Source organism: Manacus vitellinus, unplaced genomic scaffold (genome assembly GCF_001715985.3).
Source record: "Manacus vitellinus isolate BGI_N305 unplaced genomic scaffold, ASM171598v3 scaffold_72_pilon, whole genome shotgun sequence".
Lineage (NCBI taxonomy): Eukaryota > Metazoa > Chordata > Aves > Passeriformes > Pipridae > Manacus > Manacus vitellinus.
Window position 1 is genome coordinate 518,908 of NW_021940764.1, and position 17,238 is coordinate 536,145.

The window sequence follows — 17,238 nt, forward strand, 5'->3', positions numbered from 1 at the left end:
CCCCACATCCATGGCTGGGTTTCCCAAGGGTTTCTCATTACATCTGTAAGGAGCTGAACAGAAGAGACCAAATGCTGCCATATTACCCCAAAAGATTTTAAATCCCTGAGTCCAAAGATATTTATGAGATTTTGTTTCCATTCCTGCTCTAAGCCAGTCAGGCTCTGGGGGATGACGCACACTCTTCCCGCAGGGAAGCAGAGGTTCTGGTGTTCCCGAAGCTGCTGACCCCAGGGAGCCCCATCCCCGCACAGCCCCCGGTTCTCCTGCCCACCCACCCCGCGGTGCCTGGCTCCACCAGCCCCCATCCCCAGCCATCACAGAGGATGGGGCAGCACCCTGCAGGACCCTGCTCCCCCTCTGCACCCAAAACCCTGGCTGTGACAGCCCCCAAAATGAACTGGGAGATTGCATGGGAGGGAGGACTCACAGGAGCTGCCCGGCCGCATCCCTCGCACCCGAAGGTGGTGACAGCTCAGTTCAATCTCTGCCGTGTGTGGCAGAGGGGGGAGGCAGAGAGGAGCCGCTGTCTCGTGTGGGAGAGAGCACCCGGCACCGTGTCAGCTCAGCCAAATTAAAAATACTCCTGCAGCCCCCGGGCTGGTGCCTGGACGGGCGGATCTGACAAGGACAGCTCCTGTGGGATCTGCAGAGACTGGAGGGACACGAGAAAGAGAAGGTGCTCCCATGCAGGGAAGGGGATGGGGCACATGCTGGAGGACACCAGTATTTCCCTGCTGTGTCCCAGCTCTCCCACACAACTTGGGGTGCTTGGGGGGGGCTGTTCCTCCTCTGCCAGGGGGCCCTTCCAGCACTGCTGTGGGCACAGAGGGCCTGGCTCCAGCACACTCAGGTCCTTGTGGAGGAGCCTGGGTGGGTAGTGGGCCATGGGTGCTGCTGGAGAAGAAGCCCCCTGAGCTGCTGACATGGGAACCCCCCACATCTCCCAGCCACCGTCAGCTTGCAGGATGCTGCCTCGTGCCTCCTTCCCCTGCACAGCCTTGTCACAACCTTCAGCTGCGTGACTGCAGCTGGCAGGGAACAAGCCTTGAAATAAACTCGAATGACATCCCTGCAAACTCTGGACATGGCCACAACAGGATTACTGGGCTGGGGAGGGGGGGTCATGCTCATCTCTCCCCGCAGGCGACCCCAGCTCTGGGCTGAGGCTCCTCAGAGCAGCAGCTGAGAAGGGCAAAGCCCTTTTGTCGAGGAGCAGAAGCAAGGACAGGGTGATCTCCCTCTCTGGGCTCCCTCCAGTCCATGCACCTGGTCCTTGGGAGGCAACTCGACTGCATCCTGCTCTCCGAGAGCCACAGGGAGAATCACCCCACACCACTAAGGTCAAAAACAGCTGCTGAGGAGCAAAACTGGATGCAGGTCTTGTTCTATCAAGCCTCTTTTCCTCCCCCTGTCCACAAACATCGAGTCCAACTGCCTTTGGATTTTAATTCCCAGCTCTCCCTATCTGCCAGGTAATGATCTGAAAAATCAGCATTTAGTGATGCCTCCTCCAGCAGAGACTTCAACCACCTCTGCCACAGGTACCAAGGGGCTTGGGAGGGATCTGGGCTCATCCTGACCCAGGGGCAGTGAAAAGGAGGTGGCAAACACTGAACCCTGATCTGGCATCCACTGCCCACAGCCCTGCTCATCCCTCCCTGGGTAGTTTGGGAGAGATCAGGGTCTTCTCAAGAGACTGAGAGCTCAGGGGGGCACCAGAGCCACGGATCAGTTTAGTCTTTATTCTGGGCACTGTATAAATCGTACAAATTACAGCCAAGTCCAATTCATTACAGCCAAGGAGCGGCTGACAGAAATGAAAAGGGAGAAAAGCTCCTCAGATTGATGCTTTCTCACCATTCCAGTGAAATAACCAATTTGGAACAAATTAGGGGCTCCCGTCTCCACCAGCCTTTTGAATTGCCTCCAAGCCAACGCACATTTTTCACAGAGCAGCATTTCTTCCATTAGCAGTGAAAATTAATGATTTCTATTATTGAAGCACCTGAAGGCAGGTACCTCCCTCATACAGCCTGGGCTGGCACCGAGCCCCCGGAGAGCTGAGAAGAGCCTCGAGGAGACAGACAGGTTCAGAGAGGATAAGGGACATGGCCAGGGCCACCCAGCAGGTCGGTGGCAGAGCCAGGCTCCAGGCCGGTGGCCATCCCCTCTCAGTGGTGCCATCCCAGACGTGCCAGAGCGATGCACACAGACCACCACACCACAGCAATGCCCAAACCACTGCACATGACTGTGCCACAGCTGACCCCAGCACCCCCCCAAGCAGTGAAACCACGTGGGCTCCAGCCAGTCCCAGCTTTGCTCAGGAAGGGAGAAAAGGGGATTTGCCCCATTTTCAGGGGAGCCCGCCAACTCACACTACAGGGGAGCAAGTCCTGAGGGGCCAAGAGGGCTTTTAAACCCCAATCCACTCACATATTCCCCCTCTTAAGTTTCATAGCCCTTTGCCTCCCCCCACCTGCTCTCTCCTCCCAGCGTTATTCCCTGAGCACAGCTCCATCGAGGCTGAGCCGATGACTTGAAGTGTGTAAGCCCCCACCACGGCTGCCCCACTGCCAGGCTGGTCATGATCAGGGTTTGGAAGATGACACACATCCGTCATTATTTTTTAATTATATTTTTATTTCCTACCTCTAGTATTTCATTGTAATTTCCGCCACTCCTACCCAGGCCACGCTAATATAATCACTCCGGCGGAGAGTGGGAGCAGCCAGCCCACTTGTTCCAACATCCCGCTCAGGAAAGGCAAAAAAAAAAGCAATTTGCTAAATCCCCAGCCCCTGCAGTCATTACAAGCTCGAGGACATCAGGTGGGTGCTGGAACAGACCATCAAAGCATCAGTGCTGGCAGCACCTGCCGGGAGCATCAGCACCGAGAAACTTCAAAAAAAAGTCCATGTTTGCTCAAAATACTTGTTAGCAATTCATTATTGCAGGTGAGGCATAATTAAAAATGGGCTAAAGAGATTTGTGAATTATACCCTCGGCTTGATGCTGGAGATGCAGTGATATTTTCTAGCCCACATCATCCTGGAGGTCAAGATTAGATGACAGCTTGGTCTAAAAATACTTTGAAGGGTAGGCTGAGGCTGTTGGAGGAGGTCGGAGCCCCCTGTGCCCCCCCACCAGGTTTCACTCAGGGTCGAAACCAGGGGACAGATGTTTCCCCCAGGACATTGCTTGGAGCAAGCCCCAGTAATAAAAACAACCACTGCATTTACAGGGAAAATTCACCCAAAACAACCGCAGGGAGAACTCCATCCCACCATCTGCCAAAGGAGCCCCAAAGCCAAATCCCGTGGCTGAGTGGGGCCAGGCTCCCCTCACCATTACCCCCCACAGCTTCCAGAGGGCTGGAATCACCATGCAAGCCCTATACAACCATCACGTTCCTCCACCCAGAGTTACATGGTCCCAGCACAGGATTGCCAGCAAACCCAGAGCACTGCGGGGTCAAAATTGAAGCTCTAGTGTCTATTCAAGATTTCCTCCATGTTTAAGACCACAACATGAAAAGCAAGCTCTGCTGTTGGTTTTTGTTTGTCTTTTAAACCTGCTTTGCCTGACAAGTATTCCAGATAAATATCCCGAGTAGTGTTACACGTTCCAGAGATACAGGGAAAGAACAGCTTGGAGAAAAGATTGTGTTTCAAACTATTAGAAAAATTAAAGTGATCCATGGGAGACAGCTGGGGCTGCAGCCACCCCGATGTGGGCACCTCAGCGCGGCCCTGACCGATGTGCCAGACCAATGACATCCGTGTTCCCGGCTCCAGCAGCCAGAGGCACCCACAAGCACACGCCAGTGACATGTTACCAGAGGAAAGCGAGTGCACGGCAGCTTGCAGACGTGCCCGGGCTCACAGGGATGTGCACACCACACACGTATGGACACGCATGGAGAGAAGCCAGTGGCCAGGGCCACGCTCCCTCCCCAGCGCCTGCCACAAAGTTAATGCTGATAATACCAAAACCACTAAAATTACCAGCCCTGAATCCACGTGAAACGGGTCCAAGAGCAGCGTCATGCTCTGTTTGCTGCCGCTGCTCCGCTCCTCAAGCCCGTGATGGCCAAGCCTGGCCACGGAGCTCCACCATCAGCCACCCGGCCACCCTCGCCAGGACACTGCCGGCGCTCCCCGCAGCCTCGTTTCGCACAAAAAGCACCAAAACGTTTGCATCACAGTCGCAGCAGAAACACAAGTTGGAACTGACACCCAGATAAAGAGCAAGGGCAAAATCCAGCCCCGTCAGCACACAACCTTTTCCCTCCTCTTTTTGCAGCCCTGGGAAAAATCAATAAGATGCAGTGAGTCAAACTCAGCTTGAATCCCGTAAGTAATTAGGATTAGCAGGCTGGGAGCCGAGGGAACAGGCTGCCTGTGTGCTGGGCAGGGAGGGACCATTTTGTGGGTGTAGGGTACAGCCTCAGCTGATGCAAATAACAAGAACAGCTCTTTAACGGGTGTTTTAGGCAGGACGGCAATAGGGAATAGGAATGACATGATTTGCTTAGAAACAAGAAAATCTCATGAGGGTAATGTGGGATGCCAAGCCCTGCTGAGAGCAAGATGGGGACCCCACAGGTGAATCAGTATTTGAGTTTGATGCCGAGCCCATTCCTAGCCTCTCGCTACAAGCCCAGACTCTTCAAGCACCACGTATTCCCGGGGCTCTTTCCCGGGGGTAATTAGCCCACCTCAATGTTTCACTATTCAGAGTTAAGTTTGTGGCCAAAATCTCAAAGTGGAGAAGAGACATGGACACACACAGCCTGAACATAGCTACCAGCAAAATAAGAACCGATTCGCTGTGTTTCTGCCCATAAAGAACACCCTGGAGCCTGATTTAGTGCCCTTTTCCCCAGCTGAAGGAAGTCGGCAGAAGCCGGGAGCGCTCGAATCACGGCCGGAGCAGCCCCGGGACAGTGGCGGGGCTATACCCCGATCCCCGCCGCGCCAACCCCACCGTCCCTCCGACCCCCGCCCGGCCCCGGAGCCCGCGCTGCACCCGGTCCCGCTGCCCTCCGTCGGGCTGCCCGCTGCCCCGGGGCAGCGCTCCGGCATCCGGCGAGCAGGGGGTGAGGAGGCGACGGAGAGAGAAGAAAGGGGGGCAACGGGGGAGATGGGCTGCGGGAGAAGTTGCGTTTCACACCACCAGAAAGCATTTTGAGATTGCGGCTACTGCGTCGTCCTCGCGCTGCCGGTGCCTCCCGCTGCGCGGGCAGAGCTGCGGGCAGGGCCGGGCGGGCGGCAACCCCCGCGCCGCCGCCAGCGCGCGCCAACTCTGCCCCGCGTCGCCCGCCTCGGCCCGCCGAAAGCGGGGGAGAAGGCTGCCGGAGTGCCGGGTATCGCGTGGAAATGGCGGGGGGAGCGGGCGGCCCGCGCCCCGGGCACAGCCGCCCCCGGCGCCGGGGCTGCCCAACGCACCGAAACCTGGGGCGGGAGGAGGGAGCTCTCAGCGGCTCCGCTGCGCCCCCGGGGCTCTGTCCGAGCGTCCTCCAAGGGGGCTGCTTTGGGGTGACACCTGCCAAGGTGCCCCCGTGGGTCTCCGCCGCGGGGTTTGCTCAGGGAGGGCAGACAGAGGCAGCCACCCACCCCGACCCCCGGGAAAGGCTCCTCGGCAGCAGGAGCTGCGTGTCGCTGCCTGGTGGCCACATGTCCTTGCCCGGTGCTTGCAGGTCCCTGTCCGGTGCGTGTGGGTCCCTGACCAGCTCAACACTGACCCCAAGCACTGGAAACACGCAGGGCCGACCCAAACATGGCATCAGCTCATGGGATGACATGAGTGGACTCGGGAAGCCTGATCCGCATGGGGGGCTCACCCCAGCCCCCCATGATTGGAGTTTTCATGAGCCCAGGGCCTGCTGCCCTCTCCATTGGTTCGTTAGCAGAGGCTGTGGAAGTTGGGCTCCCCATGGCAGCACCTTCTCTGTGCTGATTTTTGGCCTCTTCTCTGTAGGGGAGGCTCAGGACTTGCTTACATTGGTGCCCTTTAAACAGGGAAATGAAAAACCTGTCTGTGAAAAGAGGAAATAATCATCTCCCCCCACTCCCTGAAAGGCAGACAACAGCAAGGAGGGAATTGAATACTTCCCCCAAGTCAAACAGTTCAAGGAGTTGGGCAGAAACTGCTGGACCACGAGCAGCGTGAAAATGAAGATGTTAAACCACAAGATGCTGAAGTCCTTTCCCATGTGCCACAGCCAGACCAGGCACTTTTGGGGTAAATTACAGAATTTTGATGCACTGAAAAGCATCTAAAGCCATCAGGACTTCCCCTGGGCGCTGCTGCCAGACCAGGGCACACCAGGGGTCCTTCTCCCAAAACCCACCCAGGCTAGGCTGGCACTGGGGCAGCCCTGGCAGAGCCCTGGGCAGGGTGTTGCTGTCGGGGTCGTTAGCGGCAGCAGTAAGTTTAGCCAGGGCAGTCGCTAATCTGGGATTGACAGCTGGCCCTGTGTGCCTGGCCCTGACCTCCTGCAGGCTATTTAAACCCAATATTAATTTGTTTAATGTCATCAGCAGTTTGGTGTTACTGCAAGGAGTGTCGAGCAGAGGGAGCATGGAAGTGTAAAGACTGGGAGGAGACTGGGGCTAACAACCATACAGTGGCTGTTCTCCTTTCCCCTGGGATGACCACAAGCCATGAGCAAGTTTGGCATCTCTTGGCAAAGACCAGCTGGACCAATGTACAGCCTTGACCCCCCCTCTCCATCCTCCATCCACCTTTGCCCCCATCCCTGACCAGCCCTTTGAGGTCTACCCATCAATTCCATCAATAAATCCTCTCCCAGCTCCATCTGGTGCCGTGCTCATCCCAGCTGGGCGGGCAGGTCCTGGCTGGCATTGCCGTGGCTGAAAGGGCTCGAGCTGGTGTGACATGGAGGGGCGGGAGCGAGGAACGGCAGTGTGGGACACTGTGCTCCTTTGTGGCCAAGCCTTTGAGGCCATCTGGAGCAGGGGCTAATTGCAGGTGCTGATTACAGCCCCTGCCATTAACGCCTCCGGCCCTCCCTGCCCAGCCCAGCAGATCACTGGAATTTCCCGGCACTGCAGCGTGGGTCCGGCGGGTGCATAATTTGCTATATTTGTCCATGGACCCTGTTGCTGGCACACAGGGCAGCAGCACAAACCCTCCCACGGGGTCCAGACCCACGTCACCCTCCTGGTGGTGCCATCAGCCACTCCATCCCCTGGGGAGCAAAGCCCGTGGCTGCTGCTCCCCACAACCTGCACTGTGGGACGGAGCTGCTGGAGCACCTTCCCCAGAGCGGCTGTGAAGGGTGCCTGGGGGCTGTGACAACTGGCTCCACCGTCCCTGCATAGTGCTGTGTGAGGCCCTAAAAAAAACCAGAGCCAACAGTGGGTCACACGCCACAAGCCCCCGTGGTCACCACTTTCTGACACAGGTTGATATCCACACGCAAGGCCCTGATGGCCAAGTGTCCTGAGAGCACGGGGACAGAACCAGAGGGTTCCTTGTGGAAAGGCCCCAGCCCCCAGCCCTCAGTGTGCAGCTCATCACACACGTCCTGGAAGAGGCAAATCCCAAACATGCAGTCAGAGGAGAGCGTTTGCCAACAGCCACTGTAGAGCTGGACTTGCTTGGGCAGGTCTGCTCAAGCTGTGCTTGTGGCTTAAAGCGAGAAGAGGGAGGGCAGGGAAACAGGGAGGGTGCTCAGGCTCGGTTTGGGCACAGACTGTCCCTAATTTCACCGATTCACTGGGCTCTTTGTGAGGAGAGGCTCCAGGAACTACAACAGAGAGATTAATCTGAACCCTACTGAGGGCAGTGTTAAACTCTTCACTGGCTGAGAGACATCCAGGAAAGGCTCTCCCCAGCCTTAGACTCCAGTCTGGCAAATAGCGACTGGAATTGGGCAATGAACACTTCAATAAAGGAGAAGGGAGACAGAGGGATAAAAACCCAGGAAGAAGCCCTCCCCCCCCCTCCCAGGTCTGCCAAGCCCTCCAGAGCCTTTCTGGCTGACTTTGTTCACCGAGGATTTAGGGTATAATTTGGGGGTGAAAGATGCCAGATAGGATCAGGACCGATACACCTGGAGGACGTGTATCAGTTTTCTTCTGCTCTGTAACCTGAGCCCTGTCAGGAGCAGAAGGCTCCGGCTGGAGCAGCCGCCGGCGCTTCATCCCTGCTGGGCCAGGAAGGCGGGCGCTGACCTTTCCTGCTCCTGAGTTTGCTCAGGATTAAGGTAACATATTTTAAGGGCTGAATCCTCCCCTCGAGGGGTTCCCACACAAAGAGGATGGGGTTTGCAGCTTGGGTCCCCCTGTCATTCGCCTGATAAACAGGAACTCGTTAAACCGCCGAATCCACAGTGCCCACCCAGATCCTGTTTTTTAATTAATCCCCAGGTTTTTTTATGACTCCTTCCTGAAGATTTCTGCTTTTATGCATCTAAAAGGAGCAAACTGGGTGCTCTGTGGAGGGGTCTGGTGGTCCTGGGGGACACATCCCCCAGCTCTGCCCCCCAAGGATGAGCTGACGGTGCGGACAGGGCTGTGGGAGCAGAGCAGGGGCATTGTGCCTCCCATCTTAATCATCTTTCCCAGAGAGATGGCTAATTACAAAGGCATCCAGGACAGGTCTGCGAGTAGGGTGGAGAAACTGGATGACTTAAAAATATTTAATTATCAGGAAAAGGGGAGGAAATTACACCTGGAAACAGTTTCAGAGAGAGAATGTAATATATTCCCTCTAATCTAGGAGAGCCTTCCTGTAAGGCACAGAGTAGAGGGTTCCACCTGCCACCACACTTCGGTTCCCACCAGCCCTGTGCAGATTTTCTGGGGTGCCACAGGGCTCATGAGCCCCCATATGGATTCAGCTGGGGGTTGGCATGTAAACTAGCTACCCAAAAACTTCTGGATGCTTATTTAGCCAGGGGTGACCCGCCTCCGGTCTCACCCACCAGGTCCTTACTCAGCTCTGGCCCCTCAGGAGTTGCCAGGGCCAGGGAGCTTTTCTGGGCACACACTCGGGTGCCATGGCACAGAGCACACTAAGACACTCCCTCTGGCATGGCAACGGCCAAATAAATTGAACTATTCTTCATAAATCTGTAACTGTAGAAAATACCAAAGGTGAGCTGGAGCAGTGTTGAGCTGGAGCTTTCCAAAAGCAGCGATAACTCAGGGGCAGGAAAAAAGAAAGGAATTGAATTTGAGGCGAACAGGCAGTGCCCGCAGGCAGAGGCAGCCCTGCTCCGACAGCTCCGACAGCTCCGACAGCTCCGACAACTCCAGGGCCCCAATTCGACTGGCACTCTCCAAAAGCAGAGAGGTGAGGGCAGCCTGGGGGGGCTGCAAAGAAAGGCCACGATCCTTGTGCTGAAGGGACACACGGCTGCACACACTGGTCCCTCACAGCCAACTCCCCCGGCACACCCGGCTCCACACTGCCCTGCTCCCAGCTCTGCTCCCAGCTCTGCTCCCAGCTCTGCTCCCAGCTCTGCTCCCAGCAGCACCGGGACCAGCAAGAGGGGAGGTCCCCGGCCCCTGGATGCCTGCTCCCAACCCCGGGCTGTGTCCATGGCTGCAAAGGCCAGAATCCCATTTTCTCCCTCTGCACACCCGCGCTGACACCATGGGGTTATAGAAAGGAGAGCTCACTCCGGGAAAGAGGCAGAAGCATGACAAGGGGAGATCATCTCTTCAGAGAAAATTTTATATTGCTTACGACTTACTGTCTGGGAACATAAAACAGTTTAAGCAGTCGACCCTAAATCACAGTGACAGCTCCACACTACCCACAACCCCTCGCTCGCCCTCCCCCAGCTCCCCCCCGAGCTGCCTCCGCTCCCCATTCGCCCGGTTCCAAACGCTCACTCCTCCCGTGTCCCCGGGCGAGCAGCACACGCGTGTGCACAACACAGAGACACAGTGGGTACAGAGAGGGAACGGGGCTGGAGGCTGGGGGGGATGGACTGCATTTCCATCGTGGAGACCCCGGACAAGTCACCTCCCCGTGGCTGTCACCCCTCCCTGGTGCCCCCAGTCAGCCCCGGTGCTCTTTGGGACGGCGCCTGGGCACGGGGAGGCCGCACAGCCCTCGCACGCACAGCCGGGCACGACCTGCTCTATCCAGCACCTCTAATCCCCAGTGACAGCTGGGGTGGGAGCGGGATGCTACGGGATGCAGCCGGGTGCTGCGGGATGCTCATCTCTCTCCCATGTCAGAACAGGACAGCGGCTGCCTCTGTCCCTGAGAACAGCAGAGCCACCTGGGGATGCCGAGGTCCTCTGTGTCCTCACCCTTCCCTGGGGACGTTTAAGACACAGGAGACCCCAGGTGGTTGGGGGGCACAGCTGAGCTCCCCCAGCAGGATGCATTTGGATCCAATGCCTGGGGTGGCCATGAGAGCCAGGAGCTGCCTAACCCCAGAGCTTCCCAAACACCGTGCCCCCTTCTAGGGGGACATCACCCCCTTCCTAGGGACCTCACCCCTCCTCGGAGCTGCTGATGGAACCCTGGAAAAGGCCCCTTCAGGCTCAGAGCTCTCTCAGGACGGGGACCAGCGGGTGCTGACGAGCTGGGACACGCTCACAGTTTAGCTGCTGCTTTGACCATTTTTTCCCCACTTAAAATAAATCTCAGGCTTTCCTCTTCCAAATCTGCTGAGCTGATGTTACATGGGAAATTGTGAAATATTGCATGGCTACGTGTTCCTCCTTGCTCTTAATCCACTTCTAATTAATGTCACGTGAGCTGCAGCCCTGAGCTGAGTGGCTGTGAAACACTATTGAGGCAACTTGACAGCAAACCGACTGGAAGAAAGTGACAGCAAAATCCACGATTAGGGAGAACTGGCTCACAACTGCCAGGCTTAAAAATAACATGAGGCAATTTCCTACTGATTTTGGGAAAAATCGCCACTGCCAGCAGCACAGCACAGTCTCTGCCTACCCAGCAGCACCAGGGCACCCCGACAGCTCAGGCAGCCCCTGCCAGCCCACCCAAAGATGATGTTTGATATATATTATCTGACCTTGATATCTTTTGGCTTGATCTCTATATTTTTAAGGGAAAGTCCTTCCACAGATGCAGCTGGAGCACGCATCCCAGCCCCTCAAGCTCCTGCTGTGGGGTCAGCTACCTCCTCCATGCCCCAGCAGCGCAAACGAAGCCCGGTATCTTCTCTGTGTCATTTTATGGCTAGGAGTTTAAATTTTTAGGATATTTTTGGAATAAGTGTGTCAGGGAAAAATACCCCTGAAGCTCTGGCCAGAACTCAGGGTGCAGAGCGGGAGGGCAGAGCCCCAGTGGGGAAGGCTCCACACCATTAAACCCTTCCAGCCAAAGCTGACCACTGATCGATTAATTTTCTATTTGAAGTTACTGACTCAATAAAATCAGAGATTAGTTATGCTAGAGTTATTAATCCATGGAAAGCTGAATAGCTGGGCTTTTCAGAGGGACAGCAAGTTAATGGGGTATTTTCCGAGGATTTAGAAAGGGAGCAGTTTTCCCTGGATTCGTGGGCTGGCACGAGGCTGATGTGCCTGGAGCAGGGTCTGGGCTCATGCGGCGCCTCTCACACGGAGCCCGCAGGCCCTTTCCGCCACGGAAAATGGCTCTTTTAGTAGAACAAGAGCATTTAGTGAAACAGAGCTTGTCCGCCACTTCCCAGTGGCAGGGGGAAATCCCTCCCCTTCTCAGCCCTCCCAGCTCTGCCCCCAGGAGCCCCAAGGGACATCCCTGCACCCATCCCTACACCCAAATGGGAAGGGAGAAGGCTGTGAGTAAGCAGAGGGAAGGAAAACTTAAAATTACCCAACTGAGCTTCTGCAAATGACGCCTGATCCCAGCCAACATCTTTAAGACATGAAAAAACCATTGTATTTTCCCCACTGAGATTCCAGGTTATTCAAATCTGATCTGAAAAGCTATTTTTGCTCATCTTTGCTTGCAGCTGAAGGGAGCAGCCGAGGCCAACGGAGCAGGAGGATTCCGTATGTTTGTCCTTCTTAAATTCACAGAAGCTTAAAATCTGAACCCTGGTGCTGCCTGGGCACTAGGTGTCAATCAGCACCCAGCAGATGCAGGGTCTGCCCCAGCTTAATGTTAAAGCCCCTTTAACAATCAGGCTGGGCACGGATCTGTTACTGGGAAGTTCGGGAGAGCCCGACGTGCTGCCAAAGTCCCTGGCAAGGGACGCTGTGAGGTGGCTCCTGTGCCAGACAGACCCTGGCCTTTCCCTGCTGAATTTCTCCAAAAGGTCCCAAAAGCAGGAGAGCAGCGAACTGCTGCAGGAGTTAAGGAGGGAGCCAGAAAGAACAGCGTTCCCTCTGGCATTGCCAGAGCAGGTCCTGGCAGGCACCCGAGGCTGGGCAGGGCTGGGAGCTCCGGCAGACACGAGGACATCCCAGCCCCGACCCAGTGGTGACACGGCTGCTGCACCCTGATTAGTCCCAATTAGACCCTAATCCCACATGTTTGCAGATTATTTAAATCAATACATTGGGTTTATTGCAGACAAAGCCCCACTGAGCATCGCCCTGTTTATTAACAACAATTAAAGGATTCCGTGTGGAACATGAAATGGAACAAAATGGGATTGGCACCAGTTTGCTTGGTAGTGAACAGCTGAAGGGCTGAAACAGCAGAGAGCAGCCGAGGGAAGGAGGAGGGAACATGCTGCAGCTGAGCAATGAGATGCCAGAGCACACAGAGCAGGGTCATGGAAAAGGATCATGGACCAGGACCACATGCAGGATCGTGGACTGGGATCATGAAATAGGCTCACGGAGCAGAATCGTGGAGTGGGATCACGCACCCATCAGACTGTCCATGGTCAGACCCACCAGCTCCCCTCCCTCCTCTGCTCCTCACGCCAGGGCACGGCTTTTCCAGACACTGCTCTGGGTGGTTTTCAGGATTTGTTTCCCAGCAGGGCTATCCTGGCCCGGTGGAGAGCTTGGCCATGGACCCCCTGGTCACAACCCAGCCTCGGTCACTGTGACCCAGACTCTGTCCCACAGGAGCCAGTCGAGGGGAGTGGGTTCCCCCAAGCTGCCAAAATCAGGGAGTTCAGCTGGCACCCCCTGTGAAACCCACCAGCAGCTGCCAGCCCCCCCCAGCTCCCAGAGCAGCCCAGGCTCCCCCGGGGTCCCCAAATTCCCTCCTGGGGCCCCCACTCTGTGCTGCAGACCCAGCGATGCTGAAGCTGTCACAGTGATTTCTCTGCTCATCTCAAGCCTTTCTGCTCCCAAACACGCATGGACAGACATTTCAGCAGATAACTGGGGAAACCAGGACCTTTCCCTTTGCACGAAACTGCTGTTCCAGGGCTGTGTTGCCAAAGGGGGGAACGGCACCAGGCAGCCCCAGTGTGAGGGGGAAGGTGGCACTGGGCAGCCCTGGGGAGGGTCAGGGTACGTAACACCACGGGGCATGTGGAAATGAGGAAGAGCTTGTGACATGGATCAGCCCCGGGGCACAGCTGGCTCTGGGTGTTTTGGCCCAACTCTGCCTTGGCACTCGGTTTGGGGGAGCAGCCCAGTAGCCCCCAGGGCCAGGAGCCTGCTGCTCCGAAGGAGACTGCTACCCACTGCCTCTCAGGGAGATGTGAGCTGGCAGGGCCCAGGGATGCTGCTCCAGCAGTGGCGAGCTCAAGCTCCTCTTTACATCCCATGACTTTTTTGAGACTCTGGTGGAAAGGCCTTTTGGGGAGCAGTGGATAAGGCTGTAAATTCCTGAAATGCTCAGCCTGTCCTGTGATGGGAGCCCCAGCAATCATCCAGGATGACAAGGGGAGGCAGTGCCCCCCCATCCCTGCCCCTGCCCTCACCCTGCAGCCCCATTTTGGGGTGTATCAGCTCTTCCTGCTCGTTCTGCACCAGACGGGGGTTCAGCTCCTGAGGACTCCAAGAGCAAACTGAAGCTCACTGAGACTCCCTTGGAAATCACAGGCAATAATTAAATCACTCATGACCCAGTTGGATTAGAACTGGCATCTGTGACACGAAAACATCTTTTATCTGTGGGCACCCCATATCTAATCACCACCTGCACTGTGATTCTGTATGGGACAACAGGGATCTGCCTTGCAAGGAAATGCCTAATGAGCAATGGTTTGTTTATAAGTTGGGGTCTTTGTGGCACAGAGCTAATGAATTGTAATGACGCTGATTAGCACATTTGCCAGCAATGCTCCTCTGCAGCTTTGCTCCATAAGATGCCAGTGTTCACAGCTTATGCAGGAAGAACGGATCCAAGGAGCCAGAGGGGAACGGGGAGACTGAGCAGCAGCTGGGAAGCTGCCTTTGATGTAGCTGTAGATGTCAGCATGAGACAGAGATTCCAGCCCAGAGGAACATCCCATCTTTGTCTAACACAATTATTTCATTTAATCCATTGTCTTTAACCTCCCAAAGCTCCCCCAGTGCTGACATGCCACTGGAGACACTTCTTAGCTGTTCCTCTCCGTGGGCTGTGCCAGGCTGAGCCCAGCAGCAGAGCAGGCACCTGCCTGAGAAGGGGTGAAAACTCCAATGACCACAGGCAGGTGCATTTCCTCAGTACCCAAAGGTACTAGTTTGGCCAGTGAAGGGCTCCCAGATAACTGTAATGGGGCACGGCAGGGCCCCCTCAGCACCACCACCCTGCCAGCCCTGCCTGCACCCTCCTACCCACACACCACAGTCCAGGCAGGAGCACAGGCAGGAGCTTGTCCTGCGCTTGTCCTCAGCTCACTGGGGCAAGGCAGACAGGGACGGTCCCCTCTTGGGACAATGCTGGAAATGAGATTTTTAACCAGAAGCGCAAGGAAAGGTCAACTCCAGCCACACGGAGTGGCTGTGGCGGGAGCAGGAGGGAGAGGGAGGCGCGGGGAGCAGCTGCTGCCTGCAATCCCCCAGTGAGCAGATCCCAGCCCTGCACATGCAGGGCTCTGCTGTGCCCTGCCCGGCCGAGCAGAGCGTGCGGGGGCCCTGGGGCTGCGGCGTCTGCGCACCCCGATGCTGGCAGAGGTCAGGGACGGTGCAGAAGCACAAAGAGCAGACTGGCATGCTCTGAGATTCTTTGGTTCAGTAGGAAACACATCCTTGGACAGCCTCCCATCGAGCCACAGCCAGATTCAGGGTAAAATCTGGAAGCTGCAGGCTGGAATTTATGAACCCTGTCCCCATTAAAATAGCCGGCGATATTTCCATCTGTCAGTAACAATGATGAACCTACTCCTTTGCATGGTTCCAGTCTGCCCAGTCTCTAGGAAGAGCAGGAGCAGGGAACCAGATAATCTTTAAGGTTCCTTCCACTCAGGGCATTCTGTGATTCTATGAAATTCTCGTGGTTTGCTCCCAGCGCCAGACAAACCCTCACAGCTCAGGCAGAGCAGGTCAGCCATGGTGACAGGGTGACATTTCTGGGCATATTTCCCTGTTTTTATGCAGAAAATCTGCAGAGCCAGCTGGGCCCAGCCAGGTGAACGCTGGCAGATGGTACAGAGGGCAAGTGAGTCCTTGCCCTTGCACGAGCTCCTGCCCAGCGGCGCGGCACCTGCGTGTGCAGGCATCTCTGCCATGGGCCAGCATCCCTGCTGCAGCTGAAGGGGCCTCAACACCAACATCTAAGCAGCATTTTGAATCAAACTCAGCACAGATACAGGAGATATGCACATCAGGAGCCTGGAGGAACAGGGTCGGGGCAGCACCTGGGAAGCAGCATCCAGTAGCCCAGCAACCGACAGCCAGTCCACCCTTGGACTCGCTCGTCCCCGCTGCACAAACCTTCTACAGAACCCAAAAATACGCCCACAAAGACACAGAGCACCAGCAGCCACACTTACACATGGACAGATCCACACGTGTCCATCCCTCTAGTGCCACAGCATGGGCTCTCAGGCCCCAAAACCACCTGAGGGCTGGCAGTGACAGTTGGGGGAAGCCCTGCACTTCTCAGGCAGACCAGCAAGTGAGATGCCAAGGACAGAACACAGCCTTCCCGAACTTTCCATGAGCCCAGCGGAGCAGCTGTGCCAGAGCAAGGGCAGCCTTTGGGCAAGCTCGACCTGCTGGGTGGGCTCCTACCTTGGGCTGCTGGCATCTTCCCCTTGTTGAGCTGCTTGAGGCGCTTCTGGTGGGACTTGCCGTTGTAGTGGATCTGAGCCTGCGCGGCCGAGTTGAGCTGGATGTTGCAGACCTCGCAGAGTGTGAACGACTGGTGCTTCTTCTCCCGCTTCATGCGCTGCTCGGGCTGGCTGGGGGGGCAGCTGGCCACCTCTGCCAGCCGCACCGCGCTCTCGGGGCTGTGGGATGGGCTCAGGGGTCGCTTCATGCCTGCGGGAGGAAGGACAGACCCGCCATGAGGACAGAGGGACAGGAACAGGGTGCCATGTGAGGCTGGAGAGCCCAGCACAGGTCCCACGCCTCTGGGGTGTCTGGATCCAGGGGGCATCCCTGAGCAAGAGCAACAGCGTTTGGGCAAGATGACATGAGCAGCAGCATTCCCGGAAGGGAATAACCCACTTCTTCCAAGTTTCCAGCTCCAGAAGACACTCCTTGTGTCAGTTCAAGTTTCTGTTCACTCCCGGACAGCACCGTAGGTTGGCCCAGGGCAGAGTTGGGATGGAACCAACTCTCTGCAGGCAAGAGACTCAGCTGGCAGGACTCGTGTGCGGTGCAGGGATTCCACAGCCCATCCCCACCATGGCAGGAGGACGACTGGCACCAGGACTGCCAGCCACCAGTAGGTGCCCGTCCTGAACGTGGGGCTCTGTGGACCACCTTGTGTGGGAAGCTGAAGCCCCAGACCCATGCAGGGACACCACAGGGAAAATCTGCCCAGGGAGGGGCTGGGGACAGCCCTCCAGTGACCTTTGCCTTGCAGGGACACTGTCCCTGCTGCCCAACCCAGAGCTGGGAGCTGGGGGGACATCCAGAACGGCCTCAGAGGTGCGAAAGTCACCCGAGCCCCGTGATCCAGTTACCACCTTGGAGCTGGCAGCTGCTGGTTACAAATACCCACAGGCACGCTGTGCCGAGACACCCCGAGGGGCCAAAGCAGGGGCCAGGGTGTCTGTGGGTGGCCAGGCGGGACCCAAGGGTGCCCTGCAGAGCCATCCCTGGCATCCTCGGGCAGGGCTGCATGGGGACCGTGCAGGGCTCAGCCACCTGTGTACCCCATGGGAGTGGAGCAGGGACCAGACCGGGGGCTTTGGCTCAGGCAGCCCAAAAGCTGCTGTGTCGTGCT

The 17,238-nt window shown here is 56.7% G+C and overlaps 1 protein-coding gene across 1 annotated transcript in view; it reads right to left on the reverse strand.

Annotated features, from left to right (window-relative positions):
- The window catches only part of ZNF385C (zinc finger protein 385C), a 38,543-nt gene extending 22,220 nt beyond the window's left edge, over positions 1–16,323 (reverse strand). Inside the window, exon 1 of the mRNA XM_029964448.1 lies at positions 16,077–16,323. Within this exon, the coding sequence (XP_029820308.1) occupies positions 16,077–16,323 (247 nt within the window). The remainder of the gene's footprint in view (positions 1–16,076) is intronic.
- Between the last annotated feature and the right edge of the window lie 915 nt (positions 16,324–17,238).